The sequence below is a fragment of the Poeciliopsis prolifica genome, unplaced genomic scaffold (assembly GCF_027474105.1).
Source record: "Poeciliopsis prolifica strain line A6 unplaced genomic scaffold, Auburn_PproV2 SCAFFOLD002, whole genome shotgun sequence".
Classification (NCBI taxonomy): domain Eukaryota; kingdom Metazoa; phylum Chordata; class Actinopteri; order Cyprinodontiformes; family Poeciliidae; genus Poeciliopsis; species Poeciliopsis prolifica.
This window is the reverse complement of record NW_026562377.1, coordinates 5,471,976-5,484,974: the sequence shown is the minus strand read 5'-3', so window position 1 is coordinate 5,484,974 and position 12,999 is coordinate 5,471,976. Positions and strand designations below refer to the sequence as shown.

Below are 12,999 nucleotides of genomic sequence, written 5' to 3'. Positions count from 1 at the left end.
CAAACATCACAAAATCCCATAATATTTGAAGCTTGCAGAAGTTTTTCCATTCTCCATTTAACTTTAAATAATAATTACTTGTGTGAGTGAGAGTCTTACGGCAGCACGCAGAGTTTGAATCACTTTCTGCAAAAGCACGTGATGAGATGAATCAGAAAAAGCCTGAGATCATCTCGCTGGCGGTGGTCTGCACAGTCGGACTGATCCAGTTGCTAAAAACTTCCATTGACTACACAGTAGTGGTCAGAAGACACACTGACTAAACACACAGGCAAAGATAAACAAGGGAACATTCCAGCAACTTCCTCAATTTCATCACTGCTCCTCTTCCATCTGGATGCTATTACACTGAACACTCTGCAACTCTCAGGAGAAGTACACACAAGAGTGAGACCCACTCACTGATCTCAGTTTATTAGCATTATAAATCAAAGGCACAGAAAGTCAGTGATGTACCAAATTAAGACCAGTAAATTATCTTCTGTGTTTGGTATAAAGCAGGTGAGATGCAAAGCTGCACAGTCAAATTAAAGCTAGAGAAGGAAAACTTTTGCTTTGGTTAAGAAGGTGTATCGTCCAGGAGTGAAGTACTAAGCCCAACATATTTACTTTTCACAAGTGGAACATTATTGCTTTCACTCAAATGCTCCACCTGAGACAGACAGATATATATACTTTCGGTTTACTTCAAATGCAATGGACACAGAGACAGAAAAGAAAGAGAAAGAAGTACAGAAAAAAGCAAAGAGAAAGCAGAAGAAAAGAGAGAATACATCCAAGACTGCTTCTACACCTGCACAAAAAGAGAGAAACGTCACAAAATTGAGAAACCACAGCGACAAACAACCTGATCATATATAAAAGCAACAGTCACTGAAAGCACCTGGTACTAATTAGCACAAGATGTGCTTCATGGCAACCACATCCTATATAAAGTCTTATAAACTGTATTTTACTTCTTTTTTAAAGTCTTGCTACTTTTGTTCGAGAATATTTTTGTGTAAGCCACCCACCACTGACAGAAAGTAAAGTTTATGTAAATTTTATTTTGTAAATAGGTTTTATTTTTATGCTTTATTCAAAAGTGGAATGTAGTGAAACAATTAAAATGAACTCCTTGTTTTTAGACTGTTTTTCACACTGCAGAAAAACAGTCTAAATTATTATAACAAAACCACATTAAGCTAAAAATATAAGAAATGTATTGTCAGTGACAAGACTTTAGTTTATCATCCTGAAACAAAATACAGTCAAGCCTCGACGAGGCGTCAACATACATTAGACCCAGTTGTCTCTCTATTTATTAGGCTTGTGCGCCCTCTACTGTCACCTATAAACTTACACCCGCTCTACTTGTAGCGACCCGCTTTGCCTGGTAGATGGCGGTAGTGAGTAAACTGAAGCCATCAAACACGTCACAAAAAGGAAGAGGAAGCAGTCAGAGGAAGCCGTCTGCCTTCCTGTCTCTGACAGCCGCGTCAAAGACAAAAAAAATCACTAAACAGGCCCAATTAAAGCTGAAAACCGTCTCCCTCTTCAGATTCAGATCTTCAAATAGCATCAGCCATGTCGAAGAACACAGTGTCCGCCCGTTTCAGGCGGGTGGACGTGGATGAGTACGACGAGAACAAATTTGTGGACGAGGAGGACGGCGGAGAAAATCAGTTGGGACCTGACGAGGCAGAGGTGGACTCCCTCATCAGACAATATCCTTTACATTACAACCATGCACAGCGGGTACTTTGACGGTACATGAAGGATTAAGCGAATAATTGATACGATGTTTAGTTTTTTACGTGTACTTCCATAAGTTTCTGCTGCTGCCCGAATGATTAGCCTGCTAGCAAAACTGTCCAGACTTGCCTGACAGTCACATTCCAGGGATTGCTGCTCCAGCTTCTTGAAAATTTCCCCTTCAAGTAATTTTTTTTTCTTTGCCACATTACAAGCACAAACCTTAATGCATTTTGTGATAGACCGAGACAAACTAGCGCTAAACTATGAAATAAAAATTGAAGAATCTTAAAAGTGTAGAAAGTATTTGTTGTCATCCTCTCTGGGTCTGTGCATTGTTGAAGCACCAGATGGAAGCCTTATAGCTAAATAATTTCACTCTACAGTAGCCGAACAGTGATCAGGTTCTGATGTCCCATTAGGAAAACGTCTAAAGGATCAGGATTATATATATATTTATGGTGCATGTTTATAATTATTATTTTTAGTGTGTGCATCCTTAACCTTCCATTCACAGGGAATCTCATGGAGGCGTTACATGCAGTCCTGAAGAACCCACCAATAAATACAAAGAATCAGAACGTCAAGGTTACTTGCTTCGATTTATTTAAATAATATTTTTGTAAACTTTGAAACGATTGCATTTAATCATAATGCAATTGATTGGTACACTGACAGGAAACTTGTGTTTTTATAAGCTGAGATGTTTTTTTTTTTACTGCAATCATAAAATTTAAATTTTGAGTTATAAGTAGAACTGTTGTCAAAGTTATTAATGGCATACATAATTATGGCATCAGATTATAGTTGGTGTTGCTCAGAATTGATCATTTTAGCATTGCAGCAGCATCTGAGTTTTTGTGGTAGCTGTGTTCTGTAAATGTTCCTCTTTCCTGATCAGGATCGAGCTGAGGGTCTAGTGCTGAAGGTGCTCAGTGCCTTCAAGAGCAGCGACATCGAGAAAGCGGTGCAGTCGCTCGACAAGAACGGGGTAGACCTGCTGATGAAATACATCTACAAAGGCTTTGAGAGACCTTCAGAAAACAGCAGCGCCGTCCTGCTGCAGTGGCATGAAAAGGTAAATATTCCCAAACTATTTTGTAGCTATAAATTGTTTTCCGAAGAGAAACAGAATGTCTACGTATTCTTGAAAAGTCTTCGGAACCACTTAAGTATCAATTCTTTCACATTATTATGTGTGCCATCGCATTTAAAATAGTTTTATGTAATATTTCCATTTTTAGTCAAATCAAATTTTGTTTTGATCGTCTGGAAGACAAAATTTTCTAAATCATCAGGAAAAAGCAGGACACTTAGAAGTTTGTGAAATGAAAGCATGTAGTTTGTTTCACTTTTTCTGTTCAATTACTAACATAAAAAATATTTTTGATAATATCCAAATTTAATGAAACACATCGGAAAAATCCTATTAACTGACTTGTCAAAGATTTTTTACAATTTGTTAAAGTGGAAAAATGTGCAAGAGTTAATCTCATGATGTACATTTGTGTTGTTTTCAGGCTCTGGCTGCTGGAGGTGTGGGCAGCATCGTCAGGGTACTAACGGCAAGGAAAACGGTCTAAAAGCAGACGGTCACATCACTGACATGCTGCACTGTTCCTCTACCAGAAGGCATTGAAGCTGAAAGGAAAACCAGATGTTCTTTTTACCCACTGAGATGCTGATTTACTTGAGGCAAAAATGTAGGACTTGGAAATGTGGATCAAAGTGGGTTTGAAAGCTGATTTTCTTTTTTTTTTTCCTTCTTTTTCAATCATCACAGCCTAAAGTCCTCACAGGGTGCTAAAAATACCTTCCTACTACATCTATGTGCTGACCCCTTTCCACCAGTGATTCCCAACTCTGAGATCTGGGTTTGTAAAAAGCAGATCTGCATTTTAGCAGATCTGCTAAAATGCTAAAATCTCTGGTTGCTCACCAGCATTTTAGCAGAAACGCTGGTGGAACTTCAATAATCAAACCTTTTCTGTTCATATTTCTTCTGCATTATGTTGTTTTAGCTTCACATCAGAGTGAATAAAAGCAGTAAATCCTCTGAGTGTAACACTCGAGCCGTGGGCGTCTGCAGAAAAGCACAGTTACAGATGGCGGGTGATAATATGAGCGGGTCGGCATTCACCCTGGGGGGCAGCTGGGGGAGGATTAATACCCACGATGCATCTCATGGTAATCCCACTTTGCAGTTTTCTCACATCCATATCCTCCCCTCTGCTATTGAACAGGGCTTTGTGTGGCTAAACGGTACTGTTTTCAGGAAACTATGTCGCAATGAGAATATTTTAAGATTAATTTAACCTTAAAAAAAATTTGCATTATTCCTTACTTTGTAATTTTCCTCATCCCCACTAAATTGAAATAAAAAAAACAGTTTTCCACAGAAAGCTTTTCTGTTGCAGATTAGATTTTTGTTTTGCCGTACATCTAGAGGGGATTTAATTGAGCTGTTTATAGTCTGCATGATCCCATTTTTTAAATTTAAAATTATATGTTTCATACCTGTCTTTTCTACATATCTTGTTTTGACACAAATTAAATATTTTTGTGTGTTAAGCTTCAAGTTAATTTCCTGCTTTACATGTTTTAAAACATCCTCTTGACTGTCGATTCTTTAAAAACCAGAAAGTAACAGCAAGACTGACTAAAGTACATTTTATAAGATGTTTTGTCTGCCTCATAGGGTAGACTATCTGTTGCCAAATCCTTTGTTTTTCTTTAATCTTAATTAAGTAGCCTACTTAGGTGGCTATTAGCTGAGCTTGTGTATCAGATGCAAGGTCTGTTGTGATTCAACATGTTGCAGTTTTGAGAAAAGCCTCCTCAGTGTGTAAACACTCAGTTTCATCCAGTATTTTACTCTCTGGTTGCTATTTGAATATGGATTATGTTTTAATTTTGTAATCAATTATGATGCATCCAAACATTAGGTACAGTTTCTAATGCAGTAATAAGACTTGACATGAAGCCAGAGTTGTCTGATGAGTTCCTCTGCTTTATGTAGTTCTTTTGTGATGCTCTTGAAGCCTGGAGGTGAGAAGACAAGGAACAGAGCAAACCTATGTGCTAACTGCCTTACTCAAATGTTTCTTTTTTATGTTTGTGCTTTTTTTTTGGAAACAATAAAAAGTATGACTGCTGATCATATTTTCATCTTTGTGTTTTTATTGTGGTTTATATAATTAGCCCACAGTTCCTATTGGTTTAGGAAAACATCTGAGAATTGTCATATTTTTACGGGTCGCAAGTGCATCAGACTCACTCAGAGGAAATTCAGATTGGCCAATTAATATTCTCACCTTAATGTCTGAACAGCCAAATATTTTATTGTCATTCATGAAGCAGATTTTGCCTTTCAGCTACATTTTCAGACTTTCTTCTGTACACTTTAATAGTTTTCTGCGCAAACGTTAATGTCCACATTTTTGCAGATGATCTGGTGATGTTTACAAACGCAAAAGAAATGCCTAATGTTTCTAAATCAACATGGATGAGTTTTTATGTCTTTTTTTTCATAAAAACTAAGTTGTTTTTAAACTTCTTTGAAGAAAAAAAAGAGGAATTTGTGGTATTTGTTTTGGTATGTGACACTGATTTTGTTTGACACAAGCAGAGAAACAATATCAGTGGTGTGGTTCTTTTTTCCAATATATTGAAAGGGTTGAAAAAATATAGATTTTTGTCCAAAATGTCCATATTTGTGCATCGTGACAATGATCATCTTAAAAATTTTAAATGCATACATCAGTAGTTTGTGTTGCTAGGTTGACTTCTGCTACAAGTATGAATATTTTATTTGTTCAGTGTAGTTTATGAAATTTTTATTACAAAAACTAATAAAATTAGGAGAGGTACTGCATAACAATTATGTACAGGTTAAAATAAAATACATCCCGGTAATTCCTGGAGAAAAAAAAGTTGCTGATGGAGCAGTTTCCATGACAACAAAACAGATGAAAACTACCTGGGAACCTCTAATTCCCAACATTAGCACCATGCATCTCTAGGAGTAAATGAAGTTCAGTTGTGTTGATGTTCAAGCACTTTCCAGTAAAGTAATATTAGGTATTTGGAATTACACTTTGACTATAAGGAAACTGACCTTATAAATAATATCTGAATGATGTGGGAAAATGTTGTCAAAATATGAAAAAACTAAAATAATCGATTCTTAACAGACTGGCAGAGCTTATAGGGATTAGAGGAAAGGATCAGTTTTATCCTCGTTTCCTCAGTCTCTTTCATATTCCAATTAATGGTGCATCCATACAGAACCGTCAGAACTGCAGCTGCTTACTGTCCTTGCAAAACACATAAATCTTTCAGTCTTCATATTGCGGTGGCCAAAAGTCCAAACACCACATCACATCACTCTCACCACACTTGTTCTGCAAGCAGAAGGCGCATTTCAACCGCACATCTTCATCTCACGTCATTTAAAGTGCTCTCAGTAAGGGTAGGCAGAGACAGCGATGTATACGATGAAGGTCGTCTGGTACTCGATGGCACCGTCCTCGCTGTAAGAGAGCGCTCGAACCTTCATGCGGTACGTGTGCGGCTCTCGTAGCGGCCGCGTGGTGAACAAAACACCCTTCATATTCTCGTCCCGCAGGGCGAAAGGCAAGGTGACATCCTCGTCCACCACCAGGAAGGTGGTTCTGGGGTGCATCACGCCATCCTGTGTGTAGGCCACCAACCTGATGAGATCCTGGTTGGCTGCGATGCCAAAAGGCAGAGACAGCAGCTTGTACTCCAGCGCATATGGACTCAGTGTACACTCCAGGTCGTTCGGTGGGCAGTCCTTCAAACAGAACCTACAAGGTGAAAATCGTACATGCTTGATGAAATTAGTTTTGAATTTGCTGTGAGACAGATTTGACTTTTTGATTGCCCATTGGGACATGAATAAAGATTTGAATCTGACTGTCTACCCTGTGGCTGGGTCCCTCTGGTAGTTCGGAGGACATGGTGTGTCGATGCACTGGTAGCTTCCTCTTGTGTTGAAGCACATCCGATTTACTCCACATTGGATGTTCTGCTCCAGGCACTCGTCTATATCTGTAGATATAGCAAATGATTCATCACTGTGTGTAGAGGTCATTTCTCAATCCAATGTTTTAGTTTATTGTTTAGTAAAAAAAAAAATCACAAACTTTTGATTCAATTGCAAAATCTTTGGATCTCTGTAACCCCTAGATTCAAGAGATTTAGGGCTTCACCTTGACACGTTTTTCCATTAGCCATCAGGCGGTAACCAGCAGGACAGAGACACCGGTGGCTCCCTGGTGTGTTCACACACTCATGCTGGCAGATGTCCCTCACTTCACACTCATTGATATCTATTGGTGCCACACAAAGAAACACAAAATACAGTTTTCTTCTCTATTTGTAACAAATTTAAAGCATCAAGTAGCATCAAGTCTTTAAAGCTTTTCTGTCAACTCTTCTCCGTCATATCAGCATTGTCCGTTCCACATAGTTACCTAAGCAGTGGCCAGCCCTGGACTCAAAACCTTCCTTACAAGCAAGGAAATCCTGCCTTGAGCGGTGTTTGTGAGCCTCTCTCCGGTTACGGTGCATGTAGCGCCTATTTGTGGCAGTGAAGGAGTTGTAGCTGTGAGAAGCAAAGCTGTGGTACAGCCGCTGGTTGGGCACTTGTTCAGGAGAGGATTGGGACGTGCGGTAGCCGTATGAGTAACTTTCGTAGGTGGGTAGACGCTCCAGCCCAGCGCAGGACTTGCCATCTCCCAGCAGGTGGCGTCCTGGTGGGCAGGTGCACTTGAAACTACCAGGAGTGTTGATACACTCATGGGCACAGGGCTGAGGGAGCCGCTCACACTCATTTATGTCTGCCCTCAGTGCAAAGAAAGACCAGCACCAGGAGAAGATGGAAGTGACAGGAAGAAATATAGGAGGGGAAAGAGAAGAAGAAAGATAATGCACAAGTGAAGAAATAACATATCAGGAGTAAAGAAAGATAAGAACAGAGAGGGGAAAAATGGAATATATTATTAACCTCACTGCATTATAGTACATTTTCATGTTTATTGAGAAATGCTTTGAGACTATGCAAGGAATCGACAGGTAGGTTTGAAGGTTGGATTGACAATGAAATTTTCCATTATACTACTCTGACAACACGAGACTAAAGGGCACTGCCTATTACTCAGGGAATTGCTCTTCTGAAAATAAAGCAGCCATGCTAAAAGTCTGTAGCAGTGTGACTGTTAGGCAGAGTGCAGGATAGCCAACTACGCTGAATAAAACTGACACCTGATTTTAGCTTTCAGTTTCTATATATGAAACTAGACATGTCATTAAAAAAACGTAGGATTCGTCCAGGTTAATACAACACAGTTAATATGGAACTGAATGCCAAAGCAAAATCAGACAAGAGCTGTGTCCAAATGCAAAGGTGACAGAAAGGACAGAATTAGAACAAGGTGGAAAGAAGAGGCATACAAAGAGCAGTGGTGCTGGTCTTTTCAGATTATTTTTACATTCATTATTTCTATTGAAGTGCTAAGAGTTGCCAAATTTCTCAACAAAGACAGTCAACTTGATCTTTGATTGATAAGACCTGGTTGTATAATTAAGTCACATGACCAAAGCTAAGAGTTACATTTACAATTAAATCAAAATTAAAGATGAAATAAATCTCTTTCTGATGCTCCATCCTGGTCACTTTTGTGCTTTTGCCATTCACAGCTTTTCATACACATGAATGACATGTGGAGAGGAGGGTTAGGAAGGCACACTAAAATACTGTGAAGAAAGATGTGAAACGTGTTGAGGAAGATTAAAAAGGAGTCAAAAAATAAAGCAAACGAAAACAACTGCAGTTCAAATCAATTGTAAAATAACAATAAAAATGCTGAAAAATACTCAAGAAAACAGCAGCTTTTCCTTCTAAAAATGAACTGATAATATGCAATTTTGTTCTGCAAAGCAAAGCAGTTGCTTTTTGTGAAGACTCAGTCAGCAGTTTTCATAGCAGCGTCTGGAAACATGCAGTGGTTGGATATGGTGTAAGATGATTTTTAAAATTGTCTTTTCATTTTAGTTTAAATGAAAAGACCAACTTATAAAAATTGCAGACAGAAGCACAGGAGCTTTAGCAAAGTGCAGGAAATGAGCAAATCTGACAAATATCCAGTTAAAAAAGCCTGCCATTATGTTGCAGGTTTATCTTTCTTACATTCCAAAATGCTTTATACAGTTTCTTTGTTTCTTAAGCTGGGAATACGACAATATTTTTACGTACCGACACATGGGCGTCCTACTCCCTGAGATCTGAAACCACGTGGACATGTACAGTGGTAGCTGCCTCTGGTGTTCTCACAGATCTGGTTGAATCTGCACTGATGTGTCCCATCTCTGCACTCATCGATGTCTACAAGCAAGAGACAACAAAGGCATAATCTTTGAGTGCTTATTTATGTTTCCTCGTTAGCTGATACCGTCTATCTTGAGCTGTCAGTCACTCACCCACACATGTGCCGTTCCCACTTTTGGTCATGCCACTCGGACACAGATCAATGCAGGTGTAACCACCTCGCGTGTTTTTACACTGTTGATCCAAACGGCAAACCCTCTGCCTGCACTCGTTTATGTCTGAGACAACATAAGACAAGAAAAAATGGCTTAGACATTAAAAAAATATTTTTTCCCATAAAAGATAAACAACTGCTTTGCTTCTCACCACTATGGTTCTGTTTTTAACACTTATGTTTATAATCAAGAGTGTGTGCGTTTCATGGATACTCCGAAATCAATCATTGAAATCATGATTATACACGTTTGTTGACTGAAAGGAACTATTTCTGTTGACAGAAACATAAAGCTTTGTATCATGAGCGATGCTACATAATGTGAATCTAGATGAATGCATGCATGTAGAATAAGAGTGGCCAAAGAGCAGAATCCTGAGGAACTCCACCTGAACCATTTGTTGTTTAGGATTCCAGCTCTAATCATTTATGTTTTGACTGGTCTGATGTTAAACAGGGTAGTTGACTCACCTATGCACCGTCTGTTCCTCAGCTGAAAGCCTGGTTCACAGGCACAACGATAACTTCCTATGGTATTCATACACTGCTGATGACACGGCTGGGTCTCTAAGCACTCGTCCAAATCTGAGGATTATACAATGAGTTCTAATAAAGACAGACCATAAGTTCAGCCATGAAATAATTAGCTGCATCTGTTGAAGTACCGGTGCAGCTGAGCCCATCGGCCGTTCTCCTGAACCCACGGCCGCATCGCATTACGCATCTATAAGAACCAATGGTGTTTTCACAGTCTTGTCCACCATGGCACATGTTTCCACCAAGGGAGCACTCATCAATGTCTAAAACACAGACGAAGAGTAAATCAATAGCATAGTAGGTTGTGAGAATGACAATTAACTCCCAGAATCAATACAATGCCTGGCTGCACATTTCATACCTTGGCAGGTTTTGCCATCAGCTGATATGGTGAGGCCATGCGGACAAGAGCAGTAGAAGGTTCCCATGGTGTTGTGGCAGGTATGAGAACAGGGGTTCCCAACATCACACTCATTTTCATCTGCAGCACAAAGAACACAGAAATAAACTCCAACGTAAGTACAATCAAATAGGCATATTTAAAGAGACATTAGTTATAGCTGGTATTGATGTTTTGTTTTGGCATAAAAGCAGTAGCATGTGGTGGAATAGACTTCACCTGCACAGTAAGGCCCAGCAGACACCAAAGTGAAGCCACGAGGACACTGGTTGCTGCGATCACCTGGAACAAACCAGTATAAAACCACTATAAAACCCAAACTGGAAGTAAGCCAGAGGTCCTGATGACATTCCTTTGAATTAATATTTTTATCCATTTGAGAACACATTTCAAGCAGTTGGCACAATAGTAAGTACCACAAAACATTGCTATTGTATTTGTGATTTATGTGATCTGTAAAAGTTAAATATAATTTTAAACTTGAGCAGAACTGAAAGTAAATTTGAGGGTTTGACAAAAGTTAATATTGGAAGAAGTAGACCATCTACAATTAGATAAAAAATAATAAACACCTATGAAAATTTGTGTGTTTAGCCTATATGTAACTTATTTGTGTATATGGTATTAAATATAAGTAACAAGTAATAAAAATAACAGCTTCAAAAATGTTCTGCAAAATGTAACAAAAAATAAATACATTTCTGGTAAGGAATAAATTAGGAAACTCCGATATGTTTTCCTTCTTGAAATAGCTGTAATCAAATATAGGTATGTTACATCAGGCGCACATGATTAAAACATCATAACTCAGTAATTGGAAGGATGTTTAAAGTGTATTCAAAGCAACTACCAAAATGGCTGTCTGGCTTTCCATACAAGTTTAATCTGAAAGCAGACTGCAATGTGTGTCTTCAAAGGACCTTGCTTTGCTCATATCCACCTTTGGTTATACTGGCTTGGATGCTATACTCCAACACCTCCTCCAGGGGGTGGTAGAGAGCACTGATTGCAGTGCCATGGAGCGTTTCTACCAGGAAGGGCATCTTTCCTTTCGTGCGATCATAGGAGATGGTGTGGTTCCAGGAGTAGGGCACACTTTCTTTGTCGATGGTGAACATGCGGGTGGATAGAGCGTACAGCTGACCGGGACCGGACTGTATGTAATCCTCTGTGTAGTCCTAAACAAATACACAGCGTCATTCAGCAGTTCACGCAAAAAAGAATAATTACTTCTTTCAAAAACATCTCTGATATTTTAGGTTTTCATCACATGCAAGACACACTTTACTCCTAATTTTATTTAAGATGTCAATAAAACAAGAGGTGCAAGAAAAATAACAAATACAAGAAAACTGTAGCGACATCAACAAAATTGACATAAAAAAAATGTACACTGAATTTTGATAAATTTTTAACAAAACTGATAAGTAAATTGATGTTATGATGAATAAAGTAATTACCAACAACCAACGGTTTGTTTAAGGATTATAACTGTTCTTTAATAGCTGCAAGAGCACATAAACTCATTTTCTCAGTTTAAAGTTGCTCCTTCAATGTAAAGGAAGAGGCAAATTTATTTAAAAATACAAAAAATCTCCTTCAGAATTTTTATAAACAAATTTTTATTCATAATTTTCTCCTTAAAATAATTGTCCTCAAACCTTGATTACCACTTACCTTGATGTCTATGTCAGCATGTGAAGGCAGCTGCAGAACATGGCCGTTAACTACAATGTCCAGAAGCAAAGCTCCATCAGAGTCCAGGCCTCGAGCAACGTGGGTCATCCTCAGAATTTCACCTAGCAGAATCCAATTTAACTAAACTTCAGTTACCCAATTAAATTTATTTTTAATGTGTGTTTATTTGACCATGACCAGAACCTACCTGTAGCAAACTCCACCTGCGTCTCTCGCCTGAAGACGCCACCTGTCAAGGTGTAACCGTTAACAGCCTCTCCTATTTCCTGTGCAGTGGTCCAGTAGATGGGGTTCAGTATGGATATCAGATTCCTCATCCCAGGGCCTTAAAGTTAAATGTTATACATTAAGTTTTACAATCAAAGTTTAAGGAAACTATGCACCTTTGGGTGAAAATACATAAAAAGTTGTGTATTCAAGGCTGACCTAAGGTTCTTGGTACATTTGAAATAGTGGCTTTGATGGTTTTGCTGCCCGAGTTGCTGCCAGTGACTGTGGCATTTAGGAAGGCAATGCCAAACTCGATGTCATTAATGTTTCCTATGATGCTTCCTCGAGTTTTATGAGGCCCACCTGACAAACAGAGAAAATGTTAATGACTGTGAATAGTTGAGGTTTATATAGAAACACAAAAAACTTTAGCAAATCAATCATAATCTCAAAATGTAAAAATCCCACAAAATATCTAAGTGAGCGCATAGAACCTGATGCAACATTTACACGACAGAAATCAGTTTTTGTTGGTTTCATACCAGGAATTGTTGACCTAATGATATCTACTAACTTAACATGGAACAGGCTAAATCCAATGAAAACATAAAGAAGGTAAACGAGTGATGAAAACAACCATTTTTTTCCAATCTATGTAACTGTAATGTAAATATTGAGAAATTCACATCAAATAAAAAATACATAAATAAAGTTGTGTTCAATAGAGTGGAATAAAAGAGGGAAGAAGCATTGCAGAAAGGCTTCAAACAAGCAAAATGGTTAAAAAAAAATCACTCAAGTTTCAGAAAGAAATTCTGCCAGTGCATATAAATGTCAGCTCAAAGATTTTGTAAT

At 38.4% G+C, this 12,999-nt stretch overlaps 2 protein-coding genes across 2 annotated transcripts in view; one reads left to right on the top strand and one right to left on the bottom strand.

Annotated features, from left to right (window-relative positions):
• Positions 1–1,431: 1,431 nt before the first annotated feature.
• arpc5b (actin related protein 2/3 complex, subunit 5B) lies at positions 1,432–4,896 on the top strand. Its single transcript, XM_055048660.1, has 4 exons — positions 1,432–1,707; positions 2,251–2,322; positions 2,636–2,812; positions 3,255–4,896. Exons 1-4 carry the CDS (start codon positions 1,567–1,569, stop codon positions 3,315–3,317), a joined length of 453 nt encoding a protein of 150 aa, XP_054904635.1. The 5' UTR covers positions 1,432–1,566; the 3' UTR covers positions 3,318–4,896.
• Positions 4,897–6,069: 1,173 nt separating this feature from the next.
• hmcn1 (hemicentin 1) overlaps positions 6,070–12,999 on the bottom strand; it is a 77,311-nt gene continuing 70,381 nt past the window's right edge. The window contains exons 94-107 of the mRNA XM_055048531.1: positions 12,361–12,507; positions 12,122–12,259; positions 11,914–12,035; positions 11,177–11,414; positions 10,456–10,518; positions 10,198–10,317; positions 9,965–10,099; positions 9,771–9,884; positions 9,238–9,363; positions 9,014–9,142; positions 7,233–7,598; positions 6,969–7,088; positions 6,681–6,807; positions 6,070–6,563 (exon numbers count right to left, since the gene is read on the bottom strand). Coding sequence (XP_054904506.1) covers positions 6,197–6,563; positions 6,681–6,807; positions 6,969–7,088; positions 7,233–7,598; positions 9,014–9,142; positions 9,238–9,363; positions 9,771–9,884; positions 9,965–10,099; positions 10,198–10,317; positions 10,456–10,518; positions 11,177–11,414; positions 11,914–12,035; positions 12,122–12,259; positions 12,361–12,507 — 2,312 coding nt within the window. The 3' untranslated portion in view covers positions 6,070–6,196. The remainder of the gene's footprint in view (positions 6,564–6,680; positions 6,808–6,968; positions 7,089–7,232; positions 7,599–9,013; positions 9,143–9,237; positions 9,364–9,770; positions 9,885–9,964; positions 10,100–10,197; positions 10,318–10,455; positions 10,519–11,176; positions 11,415–11,913; positions 12,036–12,121; positions 12,260–12,360; positions 12,508–12,999) is intronic.